Consider the following 22625-nt stretch of genomic DNA (forward strand, 5'->3'; position numbering starts at 1 on the left):
GGTACTGACTCACCTGCCAGAAGATACAATATTTCTTCCTTTTTGATTAAGGAAATCTCTCAATAATGGAACCACCACCATCACTGCTCTAATTGTTTCAACTTTTACATACACAACTGCAGTTGCACTGACGAAATCACAGTTTGATGTTAGTGACTCCATGAGAGCACTAACCACTGTGACGAACACAGCATTAACTCGGTCAACTGCAGACCTTACAGTGGCTAACTCACTCTGTCATACACAGTCCAGCAATATTGCAATCCCAGTTTTCAAAGGAGTCATGATGCAGGCTCCCCCAAATTGATATTAGCTTAAAAAGAATTTTAAGTTTTCATTTGCCTTCTGTTTACACCTTTCAGCGTCCCTCAGATCACATCGTGAAGCTGGTCTCTACCACCAAGAGTGCTCGAAATGGACATTTTTAAAAGGAAAGCGGAGCTCCATCAGCAACATCGTTCTGCATGGAATGGTTATTTACTCCATTCGCCGATCGCTCCTCCTTGACATCAGGGCGGAAAGAAAAAACACAAACCCTGCAAGGGTTGGCAACACCACGTAAGGCGCCCAGAAAAATCAACGTTCCTGCACGCAGTTCCAGAGCAACAGCTCATTTCTCCACTAGCTACAACTGATCGTGCAGTGAAGAGTTACTCCTACAGAAGTGATTACACTAACGTCCTGTTACAAGCTCCCAGCTGCTCACTGAATGCTTTATGTGTGTTCTCAAACAAGACTTCGCATTCACAGCCCAACAGGGCAATAGAGGGCCCCTCGTTTGTCCCTATATATAGCTTGTTGCTACTTATTTTGACTTCAGAAAGTACAGAAAAGAGCTATCCGTTCCCTGCTCTGGTCCCCTGTGCAGGCTTTCCTGAGGATTCCCATTACTCAATCCACTAATTCCTCAGCCCTTAAGTACATGGCAAAGGGGCATGGAAAAGGAGCCAATTGCTATGGTGAGCAGAATCAGAAGCAGGCATACGAAGGAACCCTTCTATTGAAGAAGCCAGCAAAAAAGGAGGGAAAGAGCACTGCCTGCTTTAAGTTAGTCTGGGTTCCAACTCACTCCCTTTCATCTGAATTTAGTTACTCCTTTGAGCCCTCAGAGCCCTCCAGCAGCTGGGCAGCATAGCTCAGTATTTCAGAAAATGGATGAGGACACCAGGACTGGTCAGACAGCGCAGAGCAAACCCTTGATTTCAAAACCTCCATGCTCACCAAGGCAGAGACTGGAGCAGAAATTCAACCTCCTATGGAAGTATCCAATTAACATTACATGGGACCCAAATTCTTGTTGAACAAGTGAATTGAGATCCAAAAACTCAATGGCATGTCTGGTTACCTAGCCATAATGCGATAACTTCTGAATCCGGTACATGATCAACTCCTGAGTACCAGGGAATGTTCTAGGCATCAATGGAAAGGAGCCTGTTCAGTTTGGTGACAGATTTTCATAGCTCCCATTTGATGCGGCAGTCATAGGAGCACTGGGAGAAAAGAATATGGCCAGTCACCACTCACTCCCTCAAGTTTGTTTGCATACTTCACTCCCATTTGTTGAAATGAGTCAGCAAATGAAACTGCAGGTCAGGACTGTGGGCTTCGGCAGCCGTGGGGGGCCGGGGTACAGGACTGGAATAGCGAGGCCTGCTTCAGATTAGGATCTACGTTGGCTGAGTAGAATAAGGCTGGAAATTTGCATGACGTCTCCCTTCATACTATGACTGACTTAAGCAAGATCATTTACCTTTCCCAGCACTAACATTAACACGGTTGCATATGAAAGAGAAATGAGAACCAAGTGTGGTGTTGGCTTTCACTCCTTTCGAAGTGTATGGAGATGTCTCACAGACAAAGGTAGAGTTAGGAAGGGGAAGCGCTTGTATGACAACTTCTTACAAACAGAGAAAAGCCATTTCAAAAACTCCTCATTTTAATGAGCTTGGGGAAAATGCCTTCACTTCCCATCTATTAATTGAGTAAGAGCAGCAGCTGAAGACGTTTGAAAATGCAAAAGCAAATTAGAATGAATAAGTAAAGTTTCAAATGAATTTTAAGGCAAAAACTTGTAAGCACAGATTAAAGCTAGAGGTTGAATTTAAACAAAGGTTCACACAGTACACTGAACATCACATTTTCACAGCAGACATCACTCCACAGCTTTAGTGGGATTTTTCCAGGACCCTGTGACTTACACGGGGTTTTAAATAGAACATGATGCTGTGTTTGCTGCAGCATCTGTTGCTTTATGCCACTTAACCCTCACAGCTGCTAATTATACCTTGATTTCTGGGGATGATATCCCAGTTATATTTTTGTTTAGAAGAGGAGCAGGAAACTGGATACATTTGCCTGTACAACCCTTTTGAAATTGCAGGTGCTCAAAACTGAAGGCTTTCATTTCACACGTTCTGGAATCAGACTGTGTGCATCTTCCACAATGTGCTATCAGCAACACCATTCTGCTTGGAATGGTTATTTACTCCTGTAACACTTCCATTCTCTGATTACTCTCGTGACAAGATCCAGAATGAGCAATGAATTGGGCCTGATTACATCTGCATACTGGAGAAAGTAGAGCCATCAAGTTGGTTTTGCTTACTAGCAGGTTGGACTTAAATTTGTAAACTCAAAAGTAAGGGTGTTGCTTTCTCCCACAATTCATCCAAACAGTTTTATTCTCTCTTCCTTTACGTTAAGACAGATTTGATTTGCTCTTATGTGATCAGTATTTAAGGGCACACCTCTCAATTTAAAAACTAAACTCTGCTCTCATTTATTTCCCTGTCAGCTATCAAATTCTCTTCTACATGGGAGAAACCAAAAGTTTAATTATTCACTATTCACATCAATTGAATGTGGAGGTATGTCTGGCTGCATGTTTCTGCCATATTCTAGAGCTAGATGTTAGTCACCTCACCTTTGAGTTCCATCTATACAGATGGCGTACACATTTTAGATTACAGCATTGGCCGTACTATGTCTGGTTAAGACGTGACTGTGCAGAGCTTTTGTTAGCCAAAGGCACCAGACTGTTTCCCCCCCTCAGTGTATACTTCCTTTGCCAGAACCCTTATAAATTAACATGCTATAGTTTATATGCAGAGATTTCCAATGGACAGGCATTGCTGATGACACTGCGAGCGGATCTACCCATTATAAAAAGTTTTTAAACTCTGTTTAAGAGCTGTACAACAGATACTGCCGAGGGATTTGGAAGATGACACATGGCAGGGAGATTGCCCTGTGAGAATTGATGTGAAAGTAATTTTGACTTGGCTAAGTTATGACACACAGAACCCTATTACATAGCCAGCCCTGGTGACCCATTAAAATGGGGGCATGACCCACTTTGGGGTCCTGACCCACAGTTTGAGAACCGCTGCTCTAACCTCAATATACATAGCTAAAGCTACTCTCTGGATGCCTGATTAACTAAAGAGCATATTAAAATGTAGTAGGAAGGTCAACAATAAGTGAGGCTAAGGGCTTCTCCATTTCTTCAATGTGGCTATGCCCCAAATCTTTAGGGCTGGTTCCAGTGGCTGCAACAGGAGGAAGACACCTGGTTCCCCACACTGGAGTGAGGTAATGAAGACATTTGCATAACATGACACATTAGCAAACAAAGAAGCTAACTGAATATCCCCATGCACTTTAAGACTTTACAAGGAGCAACGCTGCACTCCTTCCATGTAAATAAAGGGGCATGACCATTTAATGGCTCTGCAAAGAAAGCATTTATTGAATTACTGCTTCGCTAGAGTGTCTGATTTATTTAGTTTCAGATTCCTTTGTAGGTAAATGAGAAAATTGCACCACTCCATTATCTTGAGACCATTACTCTGTTTATCCAGTCTCAATACTCCCGCACGGCATGCGCTGTTCTCTACTGTAGTAGATGACTGTGCTTGGTGTTATTAGGCACAGCTTATGAATCAATTGTATGTATCACACTAAACAAGGAAATGGTGCATTGTGAAGCTGCTGCTAAACAAATCCCAATTACCAGTTGAAAAGGGAGCATATGTCAGTAGAGGCTTTTTGCATAAATTGACAAAGATGTTGCAATTATAGAAAGTTGAAGTAATTTAGCATCTAAATATTCCTTTCTAGTCTGAATGTGAGTTAACAGGCACTTGAATGTTATTGATCCTTCCAGAATACCAACAGGAGTGGCTCATGCAGATATCAAACTCCGAACTAGTGAATAAGTTTCACACATTGGTACATTAAAGTTGCACTCATTTTTGCATGCAAATGACGTTATAAAACTACTGTTTGAAGTGAGCCGAAACCCAGAAACCAAGACGCACAAGGGTAAGGAGAAAGTGTCATGCAACAGCATCCAAAGCAACAGGGTCACCATTTAGGTGATTTTATTGCAGTTAAAGTCACTAAAACTGAAGTACTAGGAAAATCAGAGCTGGAAAACCAGTTCCTTCAATACAAGGGAAGTACTTTACAGTACAGGCGTTAACAAATCCAGTTCCTATAGAAGTAGATACCACACACATATATTTAGTGATGTAGCAAATCTGTGCATATGCGTTTAGAATTGATGCAGCACCGTGGGTACGCAATATACTCTCCTTGGGCAGCACTTGCAGAGCTGGTATCACACATGGTTACAAGTCTCACTACCAAAGTAGATGGGAATTTAGACACCTCTCTCTGAAAAGTGCTCCTAGTATCTCAAACAATTCTCAGCACAACCTAATCTAGTCTGGCCTCACTGACTCACTTTGTATCTTCACACAGTGCCTAACATAAGTGCCTGGGCCACAACAGGGGCTCCTAGGTGCTACCACCCTACAAATAAAAAAAATATTATATTTTCCCACTTCTGTTCTTCTGTAAGAGCCCCCAAGGGCCTGTTTACACAGTCCACGGCAACGAGCCTCCCAGCCTGGGTCGACTGACTCAGGTTGGCAGAGCTCGCACTAGCGGTCTAAAAATAGCTGTGCAGACCGCACTTCGAAGCGGTGGCTGGGGCCGCAGCTCAGGCTCAGAAGCCTAGGGACAGGGCTAGCTTCAGAGCTCAAGCTGCAGCCCACAGCTTCAAAGCCCCATTTACAACAGTTTCTTAGAGCGCTAATGCAAGCCTGCCAACCCAAGGTTGCTGACCCAGGCTGGGAGCTCACTGCCACGGGCTGTGTAAACGGAACCCAAGTCAGAGTGTGATTACATTCAAGGCCCTTAATACCCAGCATAAATTTATTTCGGAGTGGTAGCCGTGCTGGTCTGCATCAGCAGAAAGAACGAGGAGTACTTGTGGCACCTTAGAGATGAACAGAGATGCATCTGATGAAGCGGGCTTTAGCCCACGAAAGCTTATGCCGAAATAAATTTGTTAGTCTCTAAGGTGCCACAACTACTCCTCGCTCTCTCTTTAAATTTATTGTATTTTAGTTCTTGCTAAACAATGGCTGGGTGGTTGAGTTCTAAAGTTACACATCACACTTCGATGCAACAGTGGTAAAACCAGAGCCACTCACCTCCATGTACAAATCCATGTAGAGTGCAGTCTGAGGGGCCCACCAGATGGATCAGGCTGGACTGGCTATAGCCCACAGTGTACGGTTCTACGGAAAGAAAAAACAGAGGTCAGACCTACTATATATAAAGGATTCAGACTCTAATCATCAGAATTCCCACTGACCTACAAGAATGCCATTAAGAGCTTGAACCAGACTTTTAGCTCACCTTGTATGGGACAAAAATCTTTGTGCTACCTTATTAAAAACTGTGATGTACATTTAAAGTCAGCAAGTCTTTGAAAAGAGGAAATGGCACGTGACACACACAGGTTCACTGTGGTCAAATGAAACCTCTTTCTTTAAGCTACAAATTTGGCTTTATTTTTAGTCTAGATCTTCAGAATAAGCTAACATTTGAAAATCAGTAGTTTTAAAGTTACTCCTATTTCCGTTTGGCAATTGCATCCTGAGCGGAGCCACCTTAACCAAAGCAGCCTTGAATCGAGCCCATTCTTGCCTGCCTGCGGCCTCACAGGATACTCCTGCTCTCAGCCCAACCTCTACTGCCCTTGCTGTTCCACCAAACTGCTTCTTGAAAGGTCTTCCAGTTCAAAAGGGACCAAAGACCTGCAAAATGGCTTCCGCAGCCAAGCCCAATGTAGAAGGGATTAACTTCAACATTTCTAAACCTCAGTTTGGTGGGAGAGAACAAGAGATTGTGTGTGTGGGGGGGGGGTGCCGCTGATTTCAGTGTGTGTGCGCGCGTTGGTTTCAGTGCCACAGATCATAGAAAGGATTCTGAAAATGTGCTGGGAAACCAATACGGTAAAGGACTCCGCTTGCAGCCCAGCATTAACACTTTCTGGTTTTGTACCCACTTGTCACTGCAGCTGCAACTGGTATCTGAACTGATCACTGGTGCGCCATACACAGCCGCACTGAAGCGTCTAAGTGAAAGCTTTTGCCCATATACGCTGGTTAAAAAAATGGCTTTTCAAAGCCTATGTTCAGTGAGAAGTTTGTATGAACTTTGGCTTATACTGAGAAAAAAGTAAATCTGGTAGACAATTGCCTGCCATTATGGCCTTCAAAGGGAAGCTCAATAATTCGAGTAACAGAAGAACAAATAGCATTTAAAAATCTCCCCTTAATGTGCATTTGCCAGCTACAGCCACACGACACAGCGTCAATTAACTGAAATAGCCTTACCTTTAGTCTGTCTATCTGTGAGGCAAGGAGAGCAAAGAAAAAGGGTATATAAGCAGCTTTCATTATCTAGGTACCCTCTTTTAGCAAACAGATATGGACGTCAGCCCCCCCCCCCCCAGCTAGAGCTGCAGGTCTGCAGAGTCAGCACGCCCCGTGACGTTGCAGAATTCTATCTTCATGGGCTCGAACAGCAAAGGAATTCAGTGTTGGTAACAGACACTTTATTGGGAGCCCCAAACAATGAAGTCTATCCACAGAACAGTTACTGCACAGCAGACAGGCAGGCTTCTCCATGCCAGCCCAATGTGGAGGAAATGCCCATGAGTAGGAAGACAAGTCAGCCGTCCGCCTTCATGCCCATTCAGTTCTACATCTGTTTCAACTCAGGATTGTCAGTGTCTATTGTGACGGTGACGTCTAATGTAGACACTTATCCAATTTCACACAGGCAGCCAAATGATAGTTAATGGCTTTCCATCGCTGCCAATGTGGGCCAGATTTGAACCGGGGGCTAAAAAGCCTATTTCACTGTGAATCCCCTAATCTACCCAGCTCTTCACCTTAGACACTTTTTGGAACAGGTGTTGATACCAGTGTTTGAGCATGTCGCTGCCCAACTTGCATTTCCCGCTGCTGCCATTTGGGACAGGAGCTGCGGGGAGGGGGAGTACAAAGCCTGGGCAGGCCAGCTCCCCCATCACCTCCAAGCACCGGCAGATATCATTAGGAGTATTCAGGCTTTCATGCAGCCAGCTGCGGTGCCAACGTTCACACTTATTAAAAAGTCACGTTTTCCTGATCTTTATTGAGGAAAGCTTGTCACTGCTGTAAAAATTAAGCCATTTCATCTTCACCTGGATATAGACATGTGGCGTAGCAAGCAAAACGGTTTATAAAACCTTTCGGGCTCCGGAACGAGACCAAAGGAACGCAGTTGCCCCTTGTGACTTGTTGCTAGGCAACTACTGTCCAAACGCCTGAAACCTTGTACTGTTCTCAAATTTTAAAGGTAGTTAAAAAATTAACAAGCTGAAGAGAAAGAGCCTCTATTCAAAATGGCAAAAATAGTCTGCATGCCATCTCTTTCATAACTCCACCTCAGAAAGGGACTTACAAGTTTACTTGGTCACATGCTCTAGCAGCTTCTCAAATTAGATTTCAAATCTCACAGCGTTATGTTCGAGTACAGACTCTCAGCCAGAGCCCTTGAACAAAGCCAGAATTGTCTTTTCCAATCCACAGATGCACACTCTTGGATTGCACATGCTAGGCTACGTGAGGGCTATAAATAGCCGAGTGCAGCAGCTCAGCTCCTCAGTGCTCTGAACTTCCAGCGTCAAACCCAACAGCTCCCTGAAGACAAGCAAGGCAGACGGAGGGGCGGTCTCTGAAGGGGCAAACTCAGGAGGCCTCAGGCTACAGGTAAGTAACCTAGTTTAGTCTATTCGTTTTCCCACCTGGAGACTAGTGGTCTGGGAGACTGGAAACCACTGCCCTTTTACAGTGATGGGCAGACACACTCCTACCCAAGTGCATGGAGAGTTCTGGGTTTCTGATTACAAAAGGCATGAGTCCATGGAAAGTTTCCTATTGGCAATAACGGAGGCAAGAATGCCAAGAGAATAATGGCTTCCTTAAAGTGAGCTCTCTCACCTGGGAAGCAGCACTTTGCAGGAGCGAGGAAACAAGCAGCTCTTATAAATCACTCACTAAGGACACAGCGGGGCAGAGCCTTTTAGAATGGCATGACAAGTCACCTGGGCAGCAAGAAATCAGACATGGAACCCAAAGCCAGCTGGCAAGTCAGAATTTCTAAGCCAAAGGGACAGCCAGTATGATCATGTCCCTCATGGAATGCCAGGAGAATTCCAGATGCTCTTTGATGATCTCCAGACACACCTTGACAACTCCAGCCAAGAGCATTTGATCTCATAGCTACACACTGGATCTCCAACACTGGTTAGCCAAGTCCAGGAGTTATGTTAAGTGGCATACGATGGGTTTCTTCAGCAAGTACACGCAGAAGGAAACCTGATTCTCCAGCAACAGATGAGAAGATGCGTAAGTGAAGGAGGCCATTCAACCATGCTATGGGAACGCCCAACACACAGATTCAGACAGAAATGAAAGTTTTTCTACTGAAACCAAACTCTAGGTATTGCAATTCTCACAATTTTATGACTAGCAATTGTGGGGCATTTACCACCTGTCTTATGAAAACATGACAGACCCAACTCACGAATTTTCCAACTCACCAATACTAAAGGCGGTCACCATCTCCCATTAACAGGACTGGGGTTGAAGCCAGCAGGAAGGCTGGCTGCCACCGCCCACTGATTTCAGTGACATTGAAGCCCTGGCCACAGGCAAAATGGCTGCCACTGCACAGTTCAGGCAGCGAACAGGACAGTCCGAGGAGCAGCAGCCACAGTGAAAGATGAATGAGGCGCAGGGGACATGATGGGTAGTGGGGGAAGCTGAAGAGGGTGCAGAGAACAGTGATGGGATGGCAGCTCCCCCATCTTGGGGGTAGTGGTGGGGAAGGGGACTCCTCTCCAAACAGGCAGGAGAAGAGGCAGTGTTTCCAACTCTCAGGAACCGATTGCAAATCACGGGATTTTGGCACCTGCAGGAGACACTGTTACGGTGATGCAAGAAGCTCCTCAGATCCCACAATTTTCAGGGATGGGCATAGGAGCAGAACTCTGAATGACAGCCTTGTGGTGGAGCGGATAGATCTGCCCTGCCGGCATGCATGGCACTAGATCAGAGAGGGCCCTGGGGCAGCAGGAGGCAGGGGACTCAGAGCATTGGTGCCCCTGGGACACAGGCAGAGAAGACACTGGGCAGCAGGAGGTAGAGAAATGTTGTTGCGAGGTGAAGACAGGAATGTGAGAAGTCAGCTTCTCCTATCTTGGGGCCAGGAGGGGGTAAGGGAAGTCTTCATCTGAGCAGCCAGAGAGAGGTATGTATTTTTGTGCACATTAAAAGGTTGACTTTTCAACCTGAAATTCTCTCTCACACATCGGCAGAGGAATAGAGGAGAGTTAGAAGTCAAGATGATTTAAAAAAAAAACACGTTTTTTAGTCTGATTTTTTGGGGCCAATCATGACTGATAGCCTGAGTCATGAGCTTTGATCTCTTGAGGTTGGCAATACCTTATCTTGACAATATCCAGGGAAAGATCAGCACATCCTGGTCTGAACAGCCTTTAAAAAGCAGGAGGAATGAGCAGGGAATCATCCTTAAAAGGTCAGGGTATGCAAGGAATAGAACTAGTAATCTCGAAGGTTAGGTACTGATGGGAATGCCTGGGGCCCGGGCTGTAAGAGGCCAGTCTGTCAGGCATAGCTACAAGTACATCTGAGTGGAATGGGCAGCCACAAGGCGTGTGATTAACACGTCAGGGTGGGAGCTGAACATGGTCTCTTACAACGCCAGTCTTGCAGAAACAGGAAGAGAATGAATTGCAGGGCTGCCCTTCTTGTAGCCTAGAACAGCAGCCTGTCTATTTGCAGGCATTCCCAGAGCACACATCACCTGCGGGGAATCACAAGGTAACAAGAAGGAATATGGAGTAGTGGTAAGTCCAGGGAAAGTGTTCTATGACTCCTGGGTTTATGGACTGGGAAGACAGGTCCCACCTGCAGTTTGAGCAGGATCTTACATGGAAAAAAAAAAATCTATGAACAACAAACATGCCGATATTAACCTTAAGAACCATTTTCCTCTATCAGTAAGTCATGGAAGAAGTTCCTCCTGAGCCCTTCTACCAGGGACAGGAGGATGAGGTGAGGGGAAATGGAAAGGTGGGTTGAGGCATACAAGTGAGAGAGAGAGAGGGGGGCGGGGGGGTGCTTGGCTAGCCTTTAAAACTGTACTTCGTTCCATGCCCTCCGAGCTGGATACCTCACAGTCTGAGGAGGGCAGACAGTGTTGCCTAGTGGATAGAGCAACAGAATTTGACTATCCCTGGCTCTACCACTGGCCAGCTGGGTGACCTTGGGCAAGTCACTTAACTTCTGTGCCTGAGTTTCTCCACCTGTAAGATGGCAGATCTGATCCTTACCTCCTTTGTAAAGAGCTGAGATCAATGGATGAAAAGTGCTCTTTAAAGACTTACTGGCAATACACCCGGGTAATGTGTCAATACACGTTCTAAGCAGTATGAGGGTAAGAAAACAAGGCTGAAAATTCAGAGGAAATGTGGGTCCCTATCAGTAAAGTGCAGATCTCCACCATAGCCCAAAGTCAGCATGTTATAAGAACTTACAGAACAGGTTTTTCAGTTTCTTCCCCAGAGTCCTAAGTTAACTGCCCCACAGAGATGGAGGCCTAAGTCCGACTCTGGGGCTCTCATCCTGGAGTCTGCAAACAAGTTTTGGGGGTTCCAGCCAGTCCCACCCTCTTCTTTTAGGCAAACGGGAGTGGGACCCAAAACCTTTTTTGGTTACAACATGGAGTCTCGGGACGGACAAGGTGGAGAATTCGTGTTTTGGTGCAGTGAAGACCTTGTTGTACCAAGTTAATACTCTGTCTTATCCTACTAGTTTGGAAGCCTGAGATAAGGAGCGTGTGAAGAATTTTGCAAGCTAAATAAGGATTACTTAAGAAATCACCACTCTGGCTGACTGCATTACCTGGGTTGATTACAGGGAAGATGATGTCCCCATTTCTCTGTTTAGTTACCAGTCGTTCCAGTTTTTGCTCTTCGTAGCGTTTTTTTCCTTCCTCTTCCAGCTCTTTCCATGCATACTGAAGGGAAAGAACACACAGGTCACACAGTTACACCACAGAGGAAAGACCAAGGATGTGTGACTAGGGATCCACAGATGAACAGGTACTGACCTCAGTACTCAGCCAGATGCTGAGAGATTCCATGGCTGCCCTAGTTGTCACATAAAACCAGATCTGTCCAATTACTATTAGTGCAGGGCCAAAGACGCACAGCGCCATGCTGGCTTGTGAGGGGGGAAAATGGGTGTGTGCACAGCCACTCGCTTCCTCCTCTATGCCAGAATCTCTAGTGTTCATCAGTCACTCGCTGCCAGGCGTTCCTGCCCTTGGAGGTGTCACAGGTTGAAAGATTCAGCCACCTTCAACGCAGCCAGTCACTTTAGTTAGCCCCTAACCGAGGCCATGCACATCTTGTTCACAGAATTCATTCGCTCCTGGGTACACATATACCTTGCTGGTTTTCAGACTGATCGACTTCCTTGCTTCATTTAGGGGACAAAAACTTTGCTACTTTCTCTAAAGAGGACCAAGGCAAGTAAAAAGGAAGCGACACCTGGTGTGCCTGCAGACAGACCACAACAGTTCATTTCTATAAGTTATGTTTTCCTAGGGTCTACAAAGCAATGCAGCTGTTTCATTATGGTAACACACCGTCTTTGACTGAATCACTGACCTCTCCAAAGTACTGGAATAACCTGAACACACCTTGTACATGTTCTAATTAGAGCTGTCGATTAATCAGTTAAATCAAGTGATTAACTCAAAAATGAATCGCAATGTTAAACAATGGAATAGCAATTGAAATGTATTAAATATTTTGCAAGTTTTTGTATATTTTAAAATATATTTCAATTACAACATAGAATACAAAGTGTACAGTGCTCAACTTTATATTACATATATTTGCACTGTAAAAAGAAACAGTATTTTTCAATTCACCTCATACAAGTACCGTAGTGCAATCTCTATCATGAAAGTGCACCTTACAAATGTAGATTTTTTGTTACTTAACTGCATTCAAAAACAAAACAATGTCAAACTTTAGAGCCTACAAATCCACTCAGTCCTACTGCTTGTTCAGCCAATCGCTAAGATGAACAAGTTTGTTTACATTTACAGGAGATAATGGTCACCTGAGAGTGAGAACAGGCACATGGCACTTTTGTAGCTGGCATTGCAAGGTATTTACATGACAGATATGCTAAACATTTGTATGCCCCTTCATGCTTTGGCCACAATTCCGGAGGGCATACTTCCATACTGATGATGCTTGTTAAAAAAAAAGAATGCGTTAATTAAATTTGTGACAACTCCTTGGGGGAGAACTGGATGTCTCCTGCTCTGTGTTTTACCTGCCTTCTGCCATATATTTCATGTTATAGCAGTCTTGGGTGATGACCCAGAATGTTGTTCCTTTTAAGAAAACTTTCACTGCAGATTTGACAAAATGCAAAGAAGGTACCAATCTGAGATTTCTAAAAAGGTAGCTACAGCACTCAACCCAAGGTTTAAGAATCTGAAGTGCCTTCCAAAAATCTGAGAGATGAGGTGTGGAGCATGCTTTCAGAAGTCTTAAAAGACCAACACTCTGATGCAGAAACTACAGAATCCAAACCACCAGAAAAGAAAATCAACCTTCTGCTGGTGGCATCTGACTCAGATGATGAAAATGAACATGCATCGGACTGCACCGCTTCGGATCATTATCGAGCAGAACCAGTCATCAGCATGGACGCATGTCTTCTGGAATGGTGGTTGAAGCATGAAGGGACATACAAATCTTTAGCACATCTGGCATGTAAATATCTTGCAACACCGGCTACAACACTGCCTGTGAATGCCTGTTCTCACTTTCAGGTGACATTGTAAAGAAGAAGCAGGCAGCATTGTCTCCTGCAAACATAAACAACTTGTTTGTCTGAGTGATAGGACTGAGTAGACTTGTAAGCTCTAAAGTTTGACCTTGCATTCAAAAATAAAACCTTTTTTTGTGCATAATTCTACATATGTAAGTTCAACTTTCATGATAAAGAGATTGCACCATAGTACTTGTATTAGATGAATTGAAAAATACTCTTATTTTTACAGTGCAAATATAATATAAAGTGAGCCCTGTACACTTCATATTGAAACTGAAATCAACATATTTGAAAATGTGGAAAACATCCAAGAGTGTTTAAATAAATGGTATTCTATTACTGATTAATCGTAATTAATTTTCTTAATCGCGTGACAGCCCTAGTTTAACCAATTTTCAGCAGCACATAGCTACAAACAGTGAGACAAGTGTACCTTTCAGGAATCATTCATTGTTATAATGATGAAATTCTTAAGTATTTTGCTGCTGACATTTCATTTCAAAGTTGAAAGAGAGTAAGTCTTAATTATAGACCTGTCAAGTACAGTTACTTCCAACTCTTTCCAAAGCGTTTACAGTACAGAACAAATAGTTATCCATTTCAAACAGCAAAATGTCTCTGTAAAATCCCTCAAGCTACATTCAAGCATTTTCCTCATTGCATCTCCCCCACCTCCCCCCCACAACTAGAGCTAGAAAACCAGCTTCTGCCTGGACAGAATTAGAAGCACTATCAAAAGGCATTAAATGGAAGAGGCACCAGTACACAGACCCTGTTTGTGCCTCTCACACAATGCAATCTTAAAAGCACTGATAATGGGCTCCGACCTCTACAAGAGGTAAACAAACACTCCTTGCCTCAAAGAGCGTACAGCCTAAGGAGACAGGTGTACAGCATGCGGGACACAGGATGTGAAACTCCCATTACAAGTAATTCCTAAATTCCAATTGCAACGAGAAACTTGTTCTGAAGGCTTTACCCAACACGCACGGGCAAGTCAGAACAATCTGCAGCGGCCACTAGTTTAAAAGAGCGGAATGCTCTGGTGGAGTTTTGACGGAAAGCACCTGCAGTGTAGGACAGAGCTTTCAGCCAGAACTTTAGGGGCGATTTCCTCGAATGACACTATTTCCAAACGCCTTCTCGTTACTGCAGCAAAGCAGTGGCAGCCTGCTAAGCATTCTTTCATTGTCAATGCGAAACCCTGAAGTACAATCTCTCAGTCTGTCGTTTGGTCAGATCTCATTCACGGTTTGCACCAAGACACTGAGGTGCTTCTGAAATCTATATTCCGCAGGAGAGCATCCTGGAGATGGGCTTAAACTCTGGCTACTTCCTGGAACAACTGCACATAAAACAACAGTTGTCCTTTCTGGGTGAAGCAAGGATGCTTCACTGTCAGCTTGCTAAAGCCCCAATCCCCCCACAGGGGACACAGCGCTCCATAAAGTGGAGAATTAATATTGAAAGGGACAGTTGCTCCAAGCTAATTATACATTGTTGATCAGAGACTTAAATGGGAACATGAAAGCTGCCCTCTTTCAGGTGCTGTTCCTTTGCTTGGAAAGCTTTGGCTCCAGATGGCAGGGCTGGAGTCATACAAAATTTCTTTTATGTAGCTCCAGACGCCAAGGAAAGAAACAGGCAAATTGTTTTAGTACAAGGAAGCTGGCATGTGGGTTACTCATTCTCCTGGGGTCCTCTCCCCTCAGAGGAGGGGCAGCACATGTCACTTCTGAGAGTGCTACAGATGAAGCCTCATTCACACTGCTGGCTATTCCTTCCAAGTCCATTCCCCCAGCTGCCTCCTAGCACACTCTCAGAGGACTGTCCTGGCGAAAACAAGGTTGTTGGAAGGACTTGTCCCTGAATATTTTTTCATCCCTTAAAAGCAGACATCGGAGATTCTCTCAGGCTTTGCCTGCACTCTACGATTCCCAAGCAGAGTAGCTGTATCTGTGCCAATCACTAAGCCTAGACAAGGGCAAGCCAGGTTTTGCAGAGAGAGTCAGAGGAAGTAGCTGCTGCCATTGTTGTCTAAAGACATTAAGAACATAGCGGCCATATTGGGTCAAACCAAAGATCCATCTAGCCCAGTATCCTGACCTTCCGATAGTGGCCAATGCCAGGTGCCCCAGAGGGAATGAACAGAACAGGGAATCATCAAGTGATCCATCCCCTATCACCCATTCCCAGCTTCTGGCAAACAGAGGCTAGGGACACCATCCCTGCCCAGCTTGGCTAATAGCCACTGATGGACCGATCCTCCATTAACTTATCTAGTTCTTTTTTTCTCTGCAGTATGCTCATTCTGCTGTGTGTGCCAGTGTGTCTTGTTTTCAGAAATATAAGAGGTAAATGCTGGGTCAAATCCTGCTTGGCCACACCCACTGGAATTGTAGAAAAACTCCACTGGAGTTAGTGAACAACTGGAATTAATTGGATTTACGTCACTGTAACTGACCAGAATTTGGCCTACTTTAGAGTTATCTGGGGGGGGGGGAACCACCACTCACTCAGAGCCTACCACTGATCTGACTAAATCGTCCTTAGCAGCTCCCAGCTGAAAAAAAAAAAAAAAATTACTCCTTTGCCATCCCCTGCCCCACCTGCTCTGGTCTATGTGGAGACAAACGGGCAAACCTGAGCTACTGTTTTGAACACAGTGTATCTGGCTGTGTACAGATAAAGGAATGCACAGTCCCTGTGTTGGGGGTGAACATCAGCTGTTTAAGCTAGACTATTTAAATTAATATTCTTCACTCAGGACATTGTGGGGTGGTTCAGCATTTAAAAGCTGTAAGTGGCTTTTGCAAGGGAATTCTATGCCTATGTAAGAAGAGGGAAAGAGCATTTCAACTTTATATAATGAATAGCTGTGTTAGCTTGGTAATACTATCCCAAAATGTAGTTTCTATTTCACTTGAAAGCCTGGAGGATACTAAGCAGTGACATCAGTTAGCTATGTAGCCCTGACACTGGAGTGATGGCTTGCTTGATCATACACTCAGTATATTGGAATGACAAAACTCCCCCCATTAAGACTTTCTGCACATGACCCCATTTGCCCAGCTACTGAACTTCACTAGCAGTCTAGTCAATCATTCTTTGTGACACAAAGAAATAAGATCAGTAGCTATCGCTCATAGGGTGCGGGTTGGGAGCTCATTACGGCCATTTCAAACAGAGTTGCCTGTCCCAGTGCTCGATAGGGGCAAAGTCCTATTAAACTAAAACAGTTTCTTTTCACAGCCAACCACACAAGGGGACAAGTGCTTCCCTGCTTTCGGTATTGCTCTCAATGCCTGGTGTGGCATACACTGCCGCATAGCTGCTGTGCCCCTCAACACATTGTACAGAACAACTAGGTAGTCTACTCAGTGCAGTGGGGCAAGCAGAAATGTGTCTGCATTATACATCTTGACCTTCTGACACTTACCTCAAAACGTAAGATTCTGACCATTTCCAAGGTTAACAAGTCTAGCTCTGCTCACTCAGCTTCAGCAGCTAGGATTCTTTGTCCATTTCAGTTACTAAGAACAGGTCCCCAGAAGAAGCGTAAGCGTGTGTGTTTTTAAAGAACAATCCCCTCTTACTGCATATTATGCTTCCCAACAATGCAGAAGTATCAGTTAAATCTTATGATTTCTGGTCATTACCTCCAGCAAAACAGATTAGTCCAGGGAGAAGACCCTTCCCCATAAGAAGCTATTACAGTAACTTTACTACACTAACTCCATTGTAATTAGCTTCATTCCAATACCTCTCATTGTAACTTTGGGTTTGGGTTCTAAGGCTAACCCTATGTCAAAGAGTTTTCTTCCCCTTTACCATTTTAATAAATGTTGCTCAGGAGTTATTGAATTCTCTCCCCAGGGAAGAGTTGAGCGAAGCTTTTAAAAGCCACACAGGCAAAATTATTGTTTGCCCGAAGACTGGAGGTGGGTTGTAGGAAGATTAGAGGATACATATGAATATATTAGGTCTGTTGTTCTAGTGCTGTCTAACTAGTTTTCTTCCCATGGTTCTGCTTCCCCAATGAAGTGCAAAGCCACTTTTAATCAGTGTATGAACTTCCTTTCAGCTAAATCGTATTTCCTCTAGAATATCATGACCGTGCCCTATCAAACAAAGTTAGTGCTTGTTTACAGGAGGGCAGCAGAATGGTCTTATTAGGTGTTCTCGGCTTGGGGGTGCTGGAGAAACCTGGTGAGTACTCCAAAGAAAGATACAACCATTTAGCAATAACTTAACTGGCTTTGCAAACTTCTCTCAGCTCCCTAATGGTGGTGGTCATCTTGAAGAAGAGTGACATTTGCCATTCCCAGCATGGAAGAAAGTCCCTGCAAGTCTTATGATGTATCAATAGTGAGTTAACAGTAAGAAGTATTTAATATTAAACAGTGTTCAGACAGGGAAGTGCTTCCCATTGTGAAGCCAGCGGGGAAACTGGTGCCCAGCCTCAGCCATTTGTCTCCAATGCTGCTAACATCAGGACATTCCCTTTAGTGCTGGAGGCAAGTGTTGGAGAAGGACAAGTAGTGGGTGGGGGGAACTAGAGTATCACAACAACAGGATTAGAAACTTTCTAATGGAAGTTTATGTGCTACCTAACCGAGTAGGTTAGTGAACAAGTGTTGGTGGCCACTGCATTCCAGATCGGTTTGCTGGCTATAGTGGATACCAGCACAAGGCTCAGGAGCCAATTTCAAACAATATGCATTGTGCAGTGGGGTAGCTACAGCAACTACAGGTCCTATTATGCAGCACTTGATCCTGAGCAGAAAAACACACCTCTATAGTTGAGATGCAGGCAGCTGAACTTGCTCAATGCTAATATAACAAGGGGCAGTTCTCTGGCTCCTACTAAGTTGCCTATGTAATCTTCCAGAATTTGCCCTAGTGATGCCCTGGACAGAGGACTAAGCTAGGCTGCCTACGAGATCAACTTTTATCTCCATCATTTTCAGCAAACAGACCTACAGATGCCAGTCTAGAGCCCAACAGAAGCAAGATGTCTAAAGTCTTTGGCCCGAAGAGGGCCGCCTCTCCAGGTGGATGTTTGACTGCCCACTGCTCTCACATGGAAGACGTGCAGCACAGCAGGACCCTATTAGCTCATAGTCAATGCCCTGTACTCACAGTTCAGGTGTGCCAATAACTTTGGTCGGCACAAACAAATCAGAAAGTTACTAGAGAGGACTTTGCCCTATGGCTAGTTAGTTTAGCATGGCATTTTTAGAGACATGCGGAGAATAGATTTAAGTGTAACTTTTTCCATAAATTACACAATAGCAATGGCTATGGAGAAGCCTGGTATCTTTGGTGAGTCAATGAGCATTAACCACATCATAAGACTAGAACTCAGAGGTGAGAACCTGGTGGAGTTACACATGGTGCTGACCACTCCTGAAGGAGTCAAGTCTGCAGCCCAAGACATATTAGAGTGGGTATCTAACAACATCTGCCACACTTCAGGGTACTTTCTTACAAGCCACTTTCCACACACGACTTCCTGAAGCAGTCACCCTTTAGGTTGAAATTTTCCATGCTTGGTCTCCTTGCCTCTCTCACCCACCCGAAAGATCCAAATAAATAAATTGAGCATAATTGCATCAGTACCAGTCCTGAAGAGAATACAGCTTAGACAACAGCAGCTTCTCACCAGTAAAGAGAGTTTAAGTACTGGGTAGGCAGATTGTCCCTTGCCATTTTGATTTGGAGAGCACATTCATACATGTGAGGGGGAACACGTGAAAGGTAACCTAATGCCCTAATTAATATTTTGCTGGCAATAGCACATCTATTATCAGGCCAATATCAGACATAACAATGGCTTTTACTGGAGACTTTAATACATTATATTAACTCAATTAAAACCAAGACACATCAGCCAGCTCATTCAGACCTCAGAGGTGTAACTGTAAAGAACTCAATTAAGTTTGGATGGTGTAACAATGAAACCTCATTTATCATCTAAATGAGGCATCAACCTCTTGTTTCAAATGGTTATTTGGGCTCTGACCAAGACGACAAGTTAAGATGGGTTTTGAAACTCTCTAAAATGACCAAAGTCTGAGCTTGACAAATTGCATAAAAGATCACAGGAAGAGTAGGGTTTTAAGTCCTTTCAGATAGGGTAAGAGGAGAGGATGTTTGGGAAACGGACTCAAGTCCTTAGTACTCTGGAAGAAGAGTAAAATACCAGATAAATAAACTTATTCTGATCTGGAGGCAGAAAGGAGAGATGTGTTTGGTGAGAGATGTAGCTTGGCAGGGAAAATGCTGGAATCACAACTCTGTGCTCAACAAATCTTTTCCAGGTAAGAGGTATATGAATCCTCCATCCTGCTAGATGAAATATTGGTCACTAACATACTGGCAGGGGACTTCAAGGACTCAAGAGTTCCTGGAAGGAGACATCCGAGTACAGGGAGAGAGAGAATGTGCTACCCGAAGTCTGAAGCGAACAATTGCTGAGTAAAGAACAAAAATATCCCGCTTTAGACTCTCGATTCATTCGGTCACAGGAATTTTCCTCTAACACGTACTGAGAAAGATCTTGGAGGTGGAGCACACCAGAGGGAGCAGCTCATTAACAGGATTAACCTCTCTTGGCAATGCAAATCCAATGCACTCAAAAGTAGAGTAGCTCCAATGACTACATTGGCAGAGCCAACTGAAGAGCTGTGTTGATGTTTACAGTTCCCTTAAGACTCTGTTAGGCAACGAATGAGTTTATGTCAAGGCACCTGACATGCCAAAACATGGACAATCATTTGGAAGTAAAATTATGCACCCAATCATTAGTTATGAAACACCACAGGTATGCATGATTCATTAGGGACTGGAAGGAGAAAGGCCTCACGCTATCAGAAAGCAAAATGTAAGACCACCACCACAAATGAAAGGTCACTTCACATGTAAAAGTAAGTGGTTTACTACATGTAGTATTCACCAGTGAATATAAAGACTTTGGCCAGGACAGGAAAGTCCATAAATCTCACTTTTGAGGCGACCTGCAATTTCACTAGACAGTTACACCCGTTTCCCACACCTCTTTTCTTTAGTCTCACCTTCCAGTTTTTTTCTTACTATTCTTAACCTTTAAGAACCTACCTAAATTCTTCACCAAGAGCCTGATCCAACTCCCACTGAAGTCAATGGAAAGAATCCCACTGACTCAAGCAGGCCAAATTGGATCAGGCCTCAAGTCCCAATACTGAGCAAACCAAGTCAACGCTTTGGCAGAGAAGAGCTGGGAGTAGTGGAAAACCTTCCTCAAAACCTGTAGCCCCAGAGAACTCAGGTATTTCAAACTTGACATTTTGGTCACTCAGTCATATCTGACTGGGAGGGGGGGGCCGGGGGGGGATATTATATATTTTTTTAACAATAGAAGGGGTCAACCAAAAGATATTTTAGAGGACTGCATACATGTTAGAACTCAGATTGTAGGAGAAGGAGAATTACAGGACATATGGATGGGGTGAAAAGCTAATTCTAACTTGACAAAGTATTTTCTGTTTTGATGGGGTGCCTTCCCCACCCTGGACTCTAAGGGGTTAATAGAGCCCTAGGGAGGCTGCGCAGGAGGCAGCCAATCAGGAAGGGCTGAAGGGAGCAGCCAATCAGGACCAAGCAGGCCCATATGAAAAGGGAGCTGCAGGGCAGAGGAGTTCAGTTCTCTGCTGGGAGTCTAGGGAGGAAGGACTGTGTCTCTGGAGGGCTGAGAGAACTGCCAGCACCCTGGACAGAACAGTGCTGCGAGCAGGGACAGGGGGAGTGAGAGAGCGCTCCTGGCTGGCTGCTGCATTTGCAGGCTGAGGCCCTGAGACAAGGGCAAAGAGGACGCTGGGGCCACGAGGAAGTGTCCAGACAAGTTGCTGCAGTAGCCACTAAGGGAAGTGGCTGAACAGCAGACTGCAGGTCCACCTAAGTGTGTGGCACGGGCAGAGGGCTGTGTCGCTGAAGAGGATGATGCGGTCCTTGGAGAGACGTGGGCCCTAGACCAGGAGTGACAACAGCAAGACACCACCTGAAGAGGGCACAGAGCTAATTCCCAAGACGGCCAGCAGGCAGCACCACCATGGTGAGTGAACCCTGTTACATATGTACACTTAGCAGGTGATTAGTCTAGACTAGCTAGAGATATTTTCTGGCGCACACATGGTTGTACAAAGCATTTCCCTGAACATATGTTTATTTAGAAGGAGAGTTTAGGATGAGTCACTCATTTATTTTTACATCCTTATCCTTAAGGATTTGTCACTCTGACACCAAAATACAGACTCTGTTTCATCCCTGCACTTTAATTACTTGAAAGCCAAAGAAAGTTCTTCTAGAGTCATTTTGTTGCTCTTCAAAGCACAGCTATTTTATCCGGTAAGTTTAGTACCAGCCTTTTTGTGGGTTGCACACAGGTACTGAACCCCTTCCAGGTCTACGCATCTTGGTCGCTGTACCTAGTGAAAATAGAGCTCAAAAGTACAGTCTGTGGCCTCAGAGCATCTACAGATCCTTCTGGAAACAGCCAGTCTGAGTCCTGAAGAGCAGCATCCTCTCCTTCTGCAAAGCCAAGTCTGTCAGCTCTCCCACTTAAAGGAGAAAGGAGAGACTTCAATAGCTTAATTTATGCCTTGCTCTCTTGCATTAACTGGTTAAGTCTCACTTGGCTATGGCGTAAAGAAGTTCATTTTCTGTAGTGCAATATTTCCTGAGATCACTGCCACCTGCTTCAGTACCCTCAAAGTGGTGAAGATACAGTAGTTGCATTAGTCAGAGCATCTTTTCCTCAAAGAGGAGTGAGGGGGGAGAGAGATGAAACACAAAACTGCCCACACCCCTGAAATCGGACATCGTAATAGCAAAGCTAGTATTACTCTGATGCTGCACCTGCTCCGACTGGCCTGGAGGGAGACATGTCAACTTTTAGTTAGAAAAATGAACGTTAAGACTCTGGAATAGAATACGCCCTACTCCAAATCTCTGCAAACGCATACACTAAGTTCTGAGTGTAAGGATTCTGAGCGAACGTACAGGTAGTTACCTGAATAGGAGGAACTTCCAGGACTTTGTCCACGTTCTTTAGAGAAAGAGGCACATACCACAGAGTTGCCCTATTAGTCACCCTCTTCGCACCTTAAAAAAAGAAAAAAAAAAGTGTTAAAAATACAGATACATTGGAAACACCTGGCAGTAAAGCCTGTGTAGCACTTTAGGAGCATAAATTCTGTACAAGGAAAGCTACGTTGAGGATGATGGGTAACAAAAGCAAGAAGCCCAGATATAGCAACTAATTTCCTGGAGATGCACCAAAGAGATTGGAGAATGGCA

At 44.4% G+C, this 22625-nt stretch overlaps 1 protein-coding gene across 2 annotated transcripts in view; it reads right to left on the bottom strand.

Annotated features, from left to right (window-relative positions):
* The window catches only part of ACOT7 (acyl-CoA thioesterase 7), a 107709-nt gene that overhangs the window by 45424 nt on the left and 39660 nt on the right, over positions 1 to 22625 (bottom strand). Inside the window, exons 4-7 of one of the 2 annotated variants that reach the window (XM_084651614.1) lie at positions 22339 to 22430; positions 11334 to 11448; positions 6693 to 6707; positions 5502 to 5588 (exon numbers count right to left, since the gene is read on the bottom strand). In XM_084651614.1, the coding sequence (XP_084507740.1) occupies positions 5502 to 5588; positions 6693 to 6707; positions 11334 to 11448; positions 22339 to 22430 (309 nt within the window). The remainder of the gene's footprint in view (positions 1 to 5501; positions 5589 to 6692; positions 6708 to 11333; positions 11449 to 22338; positions 22431 to 22625) is intronic. The other variant, XM_084651615.1, reaches the window with a different exon arrangement.

Source organism: Lepidochelys olivacea (genome assembly GCF_965140295.1).
Source record: "Lepidochelys olivacea isolate rLepOli2 genome assembly, chromosome: 18".
NCBI classification, from domain to species: domain Eukaryota; kingdom Metazoa; phylum Chordata; order Testudines; family Cheloniidae; genus Lepidochelys; species Lepidochelys olivacea.